At 33.9% G+C, this 14,337-nt stretch overlaps 1 protein-coding gene across 1 annotated transcript in view; it reads left to right on the plus strand.

The window, feature by feature from the left end:
* The window catches only part of LRP1B (LDL receptor related protein 1B), a gene marked incomplete at its 3' end in the record, with an annotated part of 741,532 nt that overhangs the window by 510,408 nt on the left and 216,787 nt on the right, over positions 1–14,337 (plus strand). The window contains exons 28-31 of the mRNA XM_082001234.1: positions 1,739–1,870; positions 3,083–3,310; positions 6,688–6,862; positions 7,167–7,261. Coding sequence (XP_081857360.1) covers positions 1,739–1,870; positions 3,083–3,310; positions 6,688–6,862; positions 7,167–7,261 — 630 coding nt within the window. The remainder of the gene's footprint in view (positions 1–1,738; positions 1,871–3,082; positions 3,311–6,687; positions 6,863–7,166; positions 7,262–14,337) is intronic.

Consider the following 14,337-nt stretch of genomic DNA (forward strand, 5'->3'; position numbering starts at 1 on the left):
TGTGCAGTACTGTAAGAGAAATGGATTGACAAGCAATCAGCAGTGGAAATCAATTAAATAATGGAAAAGGCTGGCCAGTTGGTGAAAATGCCAGTTCTGTGGGTTGCTGTGATCAAAAGGAAAATAGATTGGTGGAAATTATTAGGAAAGGGATAAAGAACCACAGATAGTGAATTGTGATGCTGTATAAATCCCTGTCATTCCTGTATCTTGAATACTGTATACACATCATATAAAAGATACTGAGAAAGCTTGACAGGCTGATCAAGAATATTGGGAAGGTTTTTGTATGAGGACAGGTAAGCTGATGCTTCTTGAAATACAGCTTATAGACAGGCTTCTGTATGATGGCAATCTGTGAAATCATAAATGGCATGGAGAAGGTGAATAAGGAATGGTTATGTGGTTATTCACAATAGAAATAAAAGGAAGTGTTAGTACTAGCACAAGGAAATAAAAAAGGCAAATTTTTGAGAGTCAAAGCAATAGCATACCCATTTGCCTTAAAGAGAATTGTTTTTTATTTGAAAGTAAAGAATGGGTTTAACTGTTATTCAGTGAAAGCAGTATGAATATGAAGGGAATTATATAAATATGTATTCGTATAAGTATTTTTCAGATTATGGTAGTTTACTCCTTCAGTTATGCATGCATGTTGAAACAAATAAGTCTGCTTTCCAACACTTCTTTTTCCACCAGGTTTGTATTCCATGATACATGAAGGGAATTGTGATGTGGACAGAAAGTACACAAATTGTACTTTCTCCTCTTTGTTGATGCTCGTAGCACACTTTAACCACAACTCTCTTTAACTTGACCATTAACCAGTATGCTTTTTATTTTTTCTTCTGTATGTTCTTCTTTTTGAGTTTCATAGTCAAATAGCAACTTTGGTAGAGAACATAATGCACTACTTGCACAGAAAGACAAGATGGGGATTATTATTCCTAATAATAAAGGTCTAAGTAGATCCTTGACACAGATGGCTCTATGCATGAGGTTCCACTGAAATTGCTGCTTCGCATTGGCAAATAAATTAAAGGAAATGCTGTTTTACAAAATGTCTAACTAAATTTTAAATCTCCCAGCAGTAATGTTAAGAATGCCAAAAAATGCAGGAGGTTGAATCACTAGATGGTCTCCTGAGATCCCTTACAACCTAAATGGTTCTATAATCTCCTTCAGAATATTGTCAAAACCCTAAATTATGTTTCGTTTTTAATGTGTAGTTCATAGAGATAGATTACTGATATTTACTAATATTTATAGTCCATTAATAATGGATTCTTATGCCAAAAGGCTCCTGGAATCTTCTTAACTGCAGTCTTTTTTCCTCAGCTTCATTATTTTTTATCTTCCACACAAAGTTGTGAACTTATTAAAAGGGATCGCTCCAGATTTTGTCACATTGTTACTACAGACACAAGAAAAGTGATCGTGTCATAAATATATGTTACATAAATAAATTTTATCAACGGAATACAAAATTAATACCTCACTGGGAAAATTTTATCCAGTGGCTTCATGGAGTTACAATGATAAATTTTGTGTCTGTGCTAACAAAAAAACCCCAAACATATATGCTTTGACAAGAGTTGAATATCATTATCAATGAGGCCAGGTTTGTCTTCAAACAAAATTTTTACCACTTTCTCGCCAGTGTAGCTTATGCTAGTTTGACAAACCTAAGTTCCAAAAGGTGTTTTTATATTTTGTGCATTTCATTATTCAATTTTAGCTTCCAATCCATGTGCTGCTAATGAGGGCAGAGGTCCATGTTCACACATGTGTCTGATCAATCACAACAGAAGTGCTGCATGTGCCTGTCCACATCTGATGAAACTTTCTTTAGACAAGAAAACGTGTTACGGTAAGTTTTCCTCCCAAATCCTGATAATTGTATTGATTTTAAAATTAGGAACTAGACAAATTAAGATACATAATCTTAAAAACAATCTCTACAATGCATTTTAATAATATATTTTAAAGGAATATTTAATTTTTGAGAACTGATAACTTATTCTAATAGATGAGGTGTGTGGAGCTTTGATATTTATTGCCACAGCCATTTTTTTCTATTGCTTATGTGCAAGATATGTTAGTAAAACTTATCTCTGCAAAACAGAAAGATTTATGCTGTAAAGTGCATCATCAGAAAATGATGAGTCAGGTAAGGTGAATAACAAAAAGGTACTTAATAGCTTAAATCTCTACCTGTTCTTCTAAAGTCTTAGGTTCATTTTCAAGGACTAGGAAAATAAAATGAAGAGCAAATATTAGACATGCAGCCTTGCAGGAGAGTTTTATAAAAAATTACAATAAACACTTTTAAGCTCTAAAAGCCCTCAAAATGTCAAATAATTGTATCTGTTATCTGTAAAACCTTGTACTACATTACTCTTCTCAGTGTTGATTAATAATGTTTAGGAGATAAAAAAAATATTTGTCATATCAAGGATATTGCAGGGGAAAAAAGTTACTGCTACTGTTCATTCACAGATATTTGCGCTAATAATTTAGGCTTTTGAGATAAGAGAGTTCTGTTTTGACTTTAATGTATCACCCTTTTTCATTAGTGGATTTCTAAATTACTACATTTAGTGTTTTCTTTTTCTTCCACCTGTTTGCCTTTCACTGCTTACACATAGGCTGTGGAATTTCTCCTGAGTTTTGTTGTTTGCAAAACTTCCTTGTTAAAGTGATAATCTTTTCCCCTGAGATACCAAATGTTAATATCTGTTACGACGTACAAGTGAAACAGTATTTTTTTTTTATTGGGATAAGTGGGGTAATTTTCTAAAAATATAATTATTTTCTCCTTAGACTCACACAAGACAATATTGATTTAGTGGTGTAATAACGTCTTGTCTAGTGTCCAGAATATATTTTTCCTATGACTTTTATGCTCTGTAACATACTTTATTTCTCAAATGTCACTAGGCTGCAGGTTCTCTAGAGACATTAAATCATTCATATAACTTTATTTATAAATTTGTAAAATGATCTCAAATGAATGTCTTTGACTTCTGTTAGCAATGTTATGAAAAGGATGAGGAGTGATGTTTTCCTTGTTTTCTAACAGAAAGGAGGAAATTTCTTCTTTATGCAAGGCGTTCAGAAATAAGAGGGGTGGACATAGAAAACCCATACTTCAACTTCATCACAGCCTTCACTGTTCCTGACATTGATGATGTGACAGTCATAGACTTTGATGCTGTTGAGGAACGCTTATACTGGACTGATGTGAAAACACAAACCATCAAGCGTGCCTTCATTAATGGGACTGGCTTAGAAACTATTATTTCAAGAGGTAAATAGCATGACGTTGAAGTAAAAATAATTCATTATAAATAAATGTGTGTTATAAATATGTTAAACTAAGAGTGTGCAAGTTCTTGTTAGGTATACCCATCAATGGTATTGGATAATTGATCTAGACAAGAAATCACAATTTTGTTTAGGATTCTAGTTCATTTTATTGAGTCATAATTCATTTTTATTTAAATTGGGATGTAATTATAACTTTGTTTTTATACAAGATTGAAATATATAGAAAACAATGGAAATAATATCTTCTGGGGATGGTAGAAAGAAAAAAGATAAAAAGCACAAAAACAACAGCATCTTGACATAGCTTTGCATTGAAGAACTTCATGTGGATTTCCTATGTCCTTTGGCTATCTGTGCTGACCTAATGAGGAAATCAGCTACATTGGTGTTATTTTTTATTTTCCGGTCCACACAGATCTTTCAGCTTTGGCACCACTGGTGAAACACACGATATGGTAGCTTTGTAATTTTGGTGATACTGGTGTTATGTATTTACCTGTTGTCTTCTTGCAACATGTGTCACGTTCAAACTGATTGCCATCAGGCTGTTTGCACTACTTGAATGCCATGAGGATAGTGGGGTCTTTGAATCCTGCATACGTTTGTTCTGTCGTTGCTGCTTCAGTTCCTTCAATTCCTTTTTACTGAGCTTTTTCATTATAGGTAGGTTGCTTACAGCAATAAAAGGAAATTCAAAATACTGCAAATGGAAAATCATGACTGGCTGGGATTTTTCTGTGGTTAACACCTTCATTGTTCCTACGCTTTTGCTCTGTACTTTGAATACAGAAACTTAATGGATTGTAAAGTCTATACCTGATTGCTTCAACGCTATGTCAGTAGCTCCAGTATTAAAGTGATACCATTTGTTGTCCTTGGTAGTGTTGGTTTTTTGTTTGGTTGTTTTTTTCCAAACACTGTCAGTTCCTCTCCTGGCAGCACATGTTGTTATTCTCTTTTGTAATATAGCTACTTGCTTGAAAATAGGAAAACTGTGTGACAGGAACTGTCTGGAGCCAAATTTGGCAAACGCTGGTTCCTCAACTGTTAAATGTATGTTTAAAGAGGAAGAGGAGAAAAGAAATAAGTCAATTCTGTAAGATCAGACCTTTTCCATTCTTGAAAACAAATAAATAAAAAAAAGGAAAATATTACTTTAGTTGATTATTTTGGGACTCCAGAAAATGAATTAAACCTCTGCTTCAGGTGCAGCTTCGGAAGAAATTTATTTTGTAGTAACATATTTTGGGAAATCATTGGACGAATATGGCAATATCCCCACTTGACTATGCAGATAAAGTAATGTATTTTCTGTTGGCATTTTTATATGTACCTTATTATCTCACAGACAATTTTATTAAAAATTGGATATGTTTTTAGTACCAAGAACAAGAACATAGAGTGCCTCTTAAAGCTCTTCCTTACATCATGAGTTGAGGTGCCCAAGAGTTGGGTTTTTTTTTAAATGGTAGTAGAATAAAAATATTGCTTTAGTATATGAAATAGTGAAAAATCACAAAACTTGTCAGAAAGTTAATGAAACTTAAGGAAACATAGTGTGTGTGAGTGTTTATCATGCGTTATTTCATATTTTTTTCATTATGATGGTAGCTTCTGTGGTGGAATATTTTGGGGGGGGTTGCCAGATGTAACATATTATATACAAAATTTGCAAAATCAACATGTTCTGGTGCATCAAAACATAAAGACTACTTATTATGTGTAATTTACCTCATTTACTTACAGTTATATTTTTATACTTGTTGTAAGAACATAAGAAGCTTTGTAAGCACATGCTAATGGGATTCTTGCTGGATGAAGTCTTATGCCAATGTCAAAAAGACGCCAAAGTCATACTTTAATCTTTTTAGGAGTATGAAATGCTTGTTTTCTAGTTCCTCAAAAAAAACAAAAAAAAAAAAAACCCAAAGAAGACAGGATCATTTTAAAATGGGTCAAGGCTATGTATTTGGTATCCTTTGTTGCATTCTCTAAAGTTGGCAAACCTCCTAATGCCCGATCATTGTTTGACCTTATGTATATGCAAGCCAGTCCACAGCCACATCCATGTTACAATAACTCTGTCAGTGGAAGTAACCACATTAAGCTGCCAGAGAGATAGTGTACAAGCTATGAAATGTAATGAAATCATTAAATCACCCTTGGCCTGTTTCCTCATCTAGAAGAACGCTGGCCAATATGAACTATGCCAAGACAGAATGGCATGTTGGTATCTAGATCCTGAGCAGTGATTTTATACCCAGCATTTAAGGCAAATATTAACAAAAATTAACATTTTTTAAAATCAAAATCGTGCTAAGGAAGACTATCATGTAAAAAGACACTTGTGAAGTTACCAAATTAATCATATCTTACTTGTGGTAGCAAAACATGAGTAATACTTGTGATGTGGGTTAAACCCAGAAGGCAGCTAAGCCCCACACAGCTGCTCACTCACTCCCCCTGGTGGGATCGGGAAGAGAATCAGAAGGGTAAAAGAGAAAACTCGTGGATTGAGCTAAAGACTTGAATAGGAAAAGCAAAAGCTGTGTGCACAAGCAAAGCAAAATAAAGAATTCATTCACCACTTCCCATCAGCTGACAGATGTTTAGCCTTTTCCAGGAAAGCAGGGGAGTAAGTTGGAGTCTCCAAAGTCTTCAGAAATAAAACCAAAAAACTTCTTCAGTGATGTATCTACTTATGTGCTACAGAACTATACTGTAGACCAGGGGTTTTAGTTCAGATATTCTGTACTGATCCTTCATGGTGCTGAAGAAGGAAGTAGGCTTTTAAACTTTGGCGTAGTTTTGTTTTGGAAAGCCACTTAATGTTCTATTTATAAAGTATAACTTAATTAAAGAAGTATGGACCATCCTCTTATGTCATAAGTTATGTTTATGTTTATTAAATACAATTGTTGAACGTCGTAGTGGAGGCTAACTCATTCTACCTCATTATCTCTTTAAAAACTGTGGTTTGTTGTTGTTTTTTTTTTTTTAACAGAGCACTGAGTAATAAATAGCTTCTTAAGTAGAAAAATACACTTCAAAAATTCAGTGTCTGTCTGGTTATTATTTTTGGATAATATGTTTTATGCTTATTTTTAAAGAAGTATTTATGGGGCATTTCTCAAATCTTCAGTGCAGTTTCCATGTTCTGACTGCAAGACTACCAGGCCCAAGAAGAAAAATGATTATTAATTCTTGGCAATTAATTTATAAATACATCGGAATAGAATATTGCACAATACTGTTAACAAATGATAGAAGAAACTTGTGTTGTGTGTTGTTTTTTCTCCAAAACTGAGAAAAATCCAGAAAGAAAATCAAAAGAATAACTGCTTTCACTTTTTGCAGATATTCAGAGTATCAGAGGTCTTGCAGTGGATTGGATATCACGTAATTTATATTGGATTAGCTCAGAATTTGATGAAACACAAATTAATGTGGCACATTTAGATGGTTCCTTGAAAACCTCAATCATCCATGGAATTGATAAACCCCAGTGTCTTGCAGTTCATCCAGTAAAAGGGTAAGATATCTGTAGTTTTAATAAATAAACTACCGTAAAGCTCATCAGAAGATTTCTTTTTTGTTCAGATTTTGAGTTTGCTCATTCTTTTTTCTTTCAAACTTAAAGTAAATACATGCATGTGAAAGATTTTGCTGAGAATTTCTTCAGTGAATACTGCTTCCTACCAAAGCTTACTGTGGATTAAATCATGTAATCGATAGTTGTATATTTTGCCTGCTTCTAAACTTACAAATGCTTTCACTACTGATGTATTAAAAATACTGTGTACACAAAGCAACATTATAAATATGTTCTTCTTCAGTAAGCTCTACTGGACAGATGGTAACACAATTAACATGGCAAACATGGATGGCAGCAACAGCAAAATACTCTTTCAGAATCAAAAAGATCCTGTTGGTAAATACCTTTTTTCCTGTCTCTTTTTTAAGTATAGTGCTTTATTAAGGACATTATCTTGAAATGCTATTTAAGTATACCATGGTGTTTTTCATATGCTAAATAACAGTGATAAGAACAGTCATAAAGACATGAAAAACACTGATGTACTTGTGTTTCACAATTTAATACATTTTTGGCCTATTCTAATTGAAATCTACTGTAGTGCATTAAGTATAGTAGTATTAAGTTCTAGGATGACAGTATACTAAAGGTGAAGGAGAAGAACCTATGTATATTTCTCAATCTTTAGATCATGGGTAAAACAATGTAGAAAGCAGGGTTTTAATAAGTTAGTGATATATGTGAGAGGATACTTTGACTGGAAATGTAGAACCTTCCTCACCAGAATCCCAGCTGCATGATCAAAAGATAATTTTGTTCTTAACTTTTCACATACAGAAAAGAGCAACAGTTGAGACATACATTTCCTAAAATGACTTAGTCTCAGTTTTAGTATTTGAGAATTAATATAGTTGATATATTATGGCACTTCATTCAGGTCTCTTCCTTTTTGTAATTTTATTTTTTAGGAAGTTAGAGTGGCTACATCAATTGTTGTTGCCTTATCAATGGTCCATCAATAAAGCGATTACATTTTGAAGAATGTATGGGTTTTCATAACTGAATGCATTAAGCAGAAGTAAAAATGACTTAAGTAGTCAAATAATCTAATACATTTTACATTAGAGCAACATGACATGCATTTTAGACCCTAATTCAAAGAATTTTATAGAAATTATTTGGTAACTTTTGTTGTTGATTTTCTATCTCTCCACTTGAAGAGACAGTTATCTGTTTATCTGGAGAAAAAAAGAGTTGGTAAACTCACTAATTTTAAAGTGAAGCATAAACATAGTTAATAATATTAGAATAATATTAGTACAATATTAAGAAGTAAGGCTGTGTGCAACATTTTGCACTGAATATCCTCTGATCATAGGTCACAATGTCCTAAGTTACAGTTCTTATGCTTTCTGTCATTGAGTTTGTTCTGAGTAGCAGTAAAGTCACTGAACCAAATACGTGGTAGAACAGTACTATTTTTTTCCTTGTAAGTATATCAGTACTGTCAAAGACTGCATGTGCAAGTCTACCTAAGTTTTGTGACACTTTTCTTCATGGATATGGACAGTCTCACTGGTATCAGATGGGCTATTCATGCAATTAAATATTCCTGCAAGCCTTGTAGGAATGAGGATTGTGACATAAGTTTTTTACTTCACCGCAGAAATGCAAGTGAGACAATTTGGTTTTTTTAACACCTTTGAGATCTGATAATTACTTGAAAAAGGTTATATTCCACATTGAAGGTTTTTATTGCATACTAATAAGACTTACTGAATAATAAAGACATCATAGAGATTTAGTTGTTTTTACCTTCTTGAGAGTCTGAAAGTATGCTAAATTATAAAGTATGTAAAGTGTAAAATATGTAGTGTTTAAAGAGTATAGATATATGTATGTATGTAAAGGGAAAGTAAAGCTTGCACCTGTCAATTACTGAAAAACCTTTTTATTGGTAGACATCTTGGCGCAGTTTTCTTGTCAGGATGGACGTGAAAACAGATTCTGTTGCATGTCTGAGGAATGCAGTGCTAATTTTGAGTATTTGGAGAGCAATGTGAATGATCTAATAAGTAAGTTCACAGGTAGATTATTGAAAAAGACAAATATATAGCTTATTAGAGTTAAATATCCTGATAATTTATGGGCTTTTTAATTTTCTTGAGACATAATTTCCAAATTTGAAGAATGAGGGAAAATTTTCCAACCTCTGACCTGAAGTATGCTGATTTTATCTTAACTAATACGTACTAGATATGACTTGCTAGTCCATTCTGCGGTTCTAAAAGGCTCAAATACTGACGTGTACAGGTCAGTTGAAAAAGGAACTAGTCACTGGAGTTCCATTAAACTGCATTCTTAGGGATTCAGCATTAGTGCTTAATTTGTGAGGCAGATCATTTGATCATTGGTGTCTTGAACTTATTTTCAGTTAAGCAGCTGTTTGTTATAAAACTCTAGAAATACAAACCATGCAGCCATTGGATTTCTTTTAAGGAAATGGTAGTTACTAACTTGTAGTGTATTGTATTCTTAGTAAGTTTTGAAATAGTTTGGATAAATAACCTTTAAAAACATACTGGATCACTCTCTCAGCTGTGTTCAAAGGATACCATAAATACGGAGGGGGGAAGGGGTGGTTTTGTATTGTGTGTTTTTTCAATTATTTTGTAGTTTTGTTTTGTTTTTTAAAGAGAGTTCAATCTTTTCTTCTAAAAACTCAGTTTCCATTTTGCTCATGATTACAGTATGGCCCTATTTGCTGTTTTAGCTCTTGTTCCATTTCCCTGGCTCTCTACTTGAATATCCCTTGCTAATTTGTTCTTTCTTTTGAATAGAAGGCATAGTCTGCAAACAAAATTGTTGCAGATGTGAACCAAAAATCCTCTTGAGACTGGCTCTTGAAATTTTATCTTAGATTTATTTTGTTTGTTTTAAAAAATGTTATTTAAGCATGTATGTGCATTTAGCAAAGAAAGAAACCTAAGGCTTTCCTAATTTTAAGCACTGTTTTTTCACCTGAAATTTAATCAGACATAAACAGTTACAAAAACCTTTAAGTCACTAAGGTGGGAAATGTGAACAAAAAATTCCAAATACTACTCCTATAATTTATCTAAGCTGTAATAGCAGTGTCCCACATTTAATTGATGTAGGTAGTACGAATGAATCCCATTTTTTATGTTCTTGGAACACATTGTTTCCTTTAGCTTCCGCTGCTTTTTAGTGAACATTTCCACTGGTAAAAATAAAGTTAGAGGAACATACCTCATTTGCACAATAAGTATATAAAAAATGCTAAGAAGAGTAATTTTCTTGAACTTCAGTGATGCACCAAATTAAAATATCAAACTTGAGTTTCTGCTAGTGAAAGCTAAGATCTCATTGCATATATGGCTTTTAAGTGTTTGGAACCTCTGAGTATGAATTCCTGGAACAACTTTTGTGATATACTTTTTAAATAGTAGCAGATTTCTGGAAATTTGAGTAAGGAAATTAGAAAATGCATGTAAAAACAGTGACAGCCTAAGTCACGGTAATTTTTTTTTTTTTTTTATTAAAGCACAAATAGAATTCTCCGAGAACCATATTTTAAAATCCTCTGGAGTAGTTGTCCAAATTCGTTGTAGACAAATACATGGTGTTGAATAGAAGAATATTTTTCTCAGAAATCTAGGGGTAGTGCAAAATGATAGGTATCACTAGAAAATGAAACACAAGAAACTGAAATAACTAAGGCAGTTTTAAATTATCAGAGGGAAGATTGTTCAATATTTTTGATGGACACAGTATGTTTTGAAAACTTTTCTGGTGTGGTGGAAAAACAGAGATGAACTACAGAATAAGATTATTAGTCGTAAGAGTATTAAAACTTTGGGGATGTGATTTATCATATTATATACAAGTACAGGATTACTTGTAATTTGTCATATTTTAGGATTTTGAATAGCCTTACTTTGATTGAAAGAGTCTTTTAATAGGTCTGTGGAATATACCTGAAATAGAATGCTATCATAATCTTACCAAAACAACTGAACATGCATTCTATCAATGTGCATTTTTATTGGGTATTTGAAACCCTTCAGTAGCTTGGGGTGAAGAAATATTTTTAAAAAACCTAGAAACAGCAGAGGTGTCTACTTTTAATTTTTTTTTTTGTTGGAGAAATAATTTTTAATGCATGTGTTGGGCAAAAATAACTTGAAAGATGTGATGGATCATCTGAATATTTAGTGTAGTTCAGTCCCTTTCTAGGATATGTTTTAATCTCTGAGTAGAGCAATGTTTCAGGTATCTTGTTTAGTTGCTGTCTTTCTCCCTCATCTGTTATGCCACAGTGGAAAATCTGGGGTGATCTAAAGAGGTCCCTTCTGACCAAAGTGATTTTGTTATCTACCATCTATATTTAAATAATTGGTTAACAAATTTTTAAAACTTGAGTTTTTGATTTAAGGGGGTGAGGGAGAAGGGGGAGGATGGACACAAAAACGCAAAAACCGAGTAAAAAACCAAAAACCTCCCTCCCTCCCCAAAGTGAGAACACTGACCTACATTAAGTTCTGAATACCAAAAGACATTGAAAAAAATGACAAACTGTACAAGAAAGTAAAGAAAACCTTGCTACTTAATTTCACAAAAGACAAAAGTAATAGCAGTACCTGAAGAGAAGACTTGGTCTCCTGAAATGCTCACCCATTCCAATACCAGTGGGCCATGCTTTAAGAACCCAGCTCAGTGAAAATGCCCTAAGCAGAAAGTATGTGGGGAAAAAAGTTGTCAAGAAAACACATTTTCTTTTTTATTTTCACATGACTTCTAGTCTATATTCACTGAAATTCTGAATGCTGGATTTGTTTCTGACATGAGATGTAGCAGCAAGCAGCATGCTCCCAGGGTATATGAATTCTTTCATGGATTACATCCAACTGCCAATTCAGGAAGCTAGGATTAGAAGAAGTTGCTTTAAGACCACTGTGAAAAAAAGAAACTACACTATACCTCTCTGGAGAAAAATTTTAATCTTTTTTTTTCACTGTTTTTTAATGATACACCTATATTTTAAGTAATACATAAAAATTTGAAGATACCTTTCATAATATTAGACTATTTTTACCTTTCTTATTTGGGAGTAGGATGCCATCTGTGTAACTATTTCTCTGACTTATATTTTCATTTTGGGAAACTTTCAACTTACCAAAGCCTGGTCTGCAGTCTATTCATTTGCACCTTCATGTGGGAGGGAGGAATTGGAGATGGCTTTGGTTTATAAGTAGAACCAATAAGGTCTACATGCAGGAAGGATACATGTTAAAACAGGTCACAATTCTTTCACTATATTTTCTTTTACACCCTTTACTCAAAACAGATCTATGAGCTCAGCCTGGTGAATACTATCAATTCTCATCTAGCTGATGATTCTGGGTCTTTGAAGCACGCTGAGTCTGATGCTTTGTCTTCAATGGATAGGCCTGTCTTTAAGTTTTCTGAAGACCAAAACATGCAGTATTAATGAGACAGGTATTTCTTGGTAGTCAGGTAATGACCAGTGCTTTCTAGTCAGTGTTCCAATGGGCACACAGTGTTGCCACCTGCTAGCTGCTTACACAGTCAGTAAATTTTCTTTCCTAAAATAAACGTTTTCAGGTTGACTTTGGCAGCTGGGACATAAGGTGTAAGCCAGTCACCCACACTAGAACACATCATGAATGTCTGTGGTGCTTATGGGTAGTAAGTCACTTATTTTCATTAGTAAAAACAGGACGATTCCTGAAAGAAATCTAAATAAACATGCTCTGCCTTCATTAGAAATTATATGTTTTCACAAAGGTTGGTAATAGATGGAAGAAAACAACAGGAAAATACTTTGGGAAGACAAAGACAAAGGTGGTAGACTTAGGTAGAAGGAGATAGGAATGTTTTTCCTGTCAGTTGCTGCTGCGTATTTGGAATACCCATGTGCAGAACCACTAGTTTAATATCGCAAGAAGTAGAAAACCTGACAAGATCACATTGTAATTACTGTGTGTATATTGCATTCGCAGCAGCCCCTTAAATAGATCTGTCTAGGTGAAGTCCGTGAGCAGGTGAGTGGTAGCAGTCAGGAGTTACAGGGAATGGCAAATGCTATCCATCTCGGAATAAGGAAACCTATATACTTGTGTAGTACCATTGTAACCCATAGCAAGGTTCATCTATATTCCCAGGAAAGTTTCCTGTGCTAGACCCAAGTACTGCAAGTGCTGCTTTGTCTCCAAGGACTGTGGCGCTGTCTTTTTGCTTTGAGTAGTGCTTGTACAAACATGAAGACACCTGTGTGCAGAGAGATGCTGCGCGATCAATCTCTCCTGAAGCAACTACTCAGTATCCTTATCCTCTCATGAGCTTCTGGGTGATACACTTGCAGAGAGGGGGAAAAATATCAGTAACTGTAAAGGAACTGGAAAGCTGTTTTTGAAAGTGAATGCCTTTTGGCCTACTGTGTCAAATATGTGTAAAGAAGTAGTGGCGTGATGCCAGCAGTAAGTATTGCAGCACACACGGCACTTCTCTTTCCTGTGAGGGTTTTGAAGATAGATCTGACTTTCCACAGAGAAGCAGTTTACAGGATGGAAGAAGAGCACTGTACAATATCAAGAGATTAACCTATGGATTGAAGTACAGTATTTTTTGCAACTTGCTGCTGGATACCTAACGAGTTCTGGGAAAAGTCTAGTATGAAAGCAAATTATTATGGCATTTATTGTCACCATGCCAAGCATATTTCACTATGGAAAATTTCCTGCTACAATTACTTGAATACTTTTAAAGGATTATAGAAGTCTGAAATACATTATCTCTTAGTTCTTTGCTCTTACTTCCAGAAAATTATATGCTTTGTTTGTTCAGTAGGTTATTTTGAAAGTATTTATATTTCTACAGTTCCTTTGCTTCAAACTCCAAAGAACTGGTCATGAGGTCAGTTCACTGTGAAGCGAAATTAAAATTAACGGTATAAATTTACTGAGAAGTAGTATTAGGTTTTGGTATTTCAGCATTCTAAGCAGAGGGCTGTGCATGTAGGGAGAGAACAGACTTTTTGTAGTTCTGAATCACAAAAGGTATATATAGTTTTCTAAGTATTTATGTATTCATAATTTTAGAATGTAAATGATGGCTTCTGGTTTGCATTTACTAGTAGTTAATGACCTCGCTTAGGACCTCAGTTCATTCAAGTAATTGTTCATTGGCAGATAATGCTCTTTTATCAGTCACTGATTGATTTCTGTAGATGCTGGGAGAAATAAAAGGCAGAAATCTTTTTCAAAGCATGCATTTTCTCCTGCTATAAATGGCCAAGTTTGTTTGGTTTTCGCAATAGTTTTTTCTTTGTAAGTGTATGAGTGGGTAGATAACATAATAGTGTGTGTATATATCTCTCTTAAATACACTTTTATTATGAAAACAGATTAACACTAAAGGTATATTATCTA

This window comes from Phaethon aethereus (genome assembly GCF_964289735.1).
Source record: "Phaethon aethereus genome assembly, chromosome: 6".
In the NCBI taxonomy this organism is placed as follows: Eukaryota; Metazoa; Chordata; class Aves; order Phaethontiformes; family Phaethontidae; genus Phaethon; species Phaethon aethereus.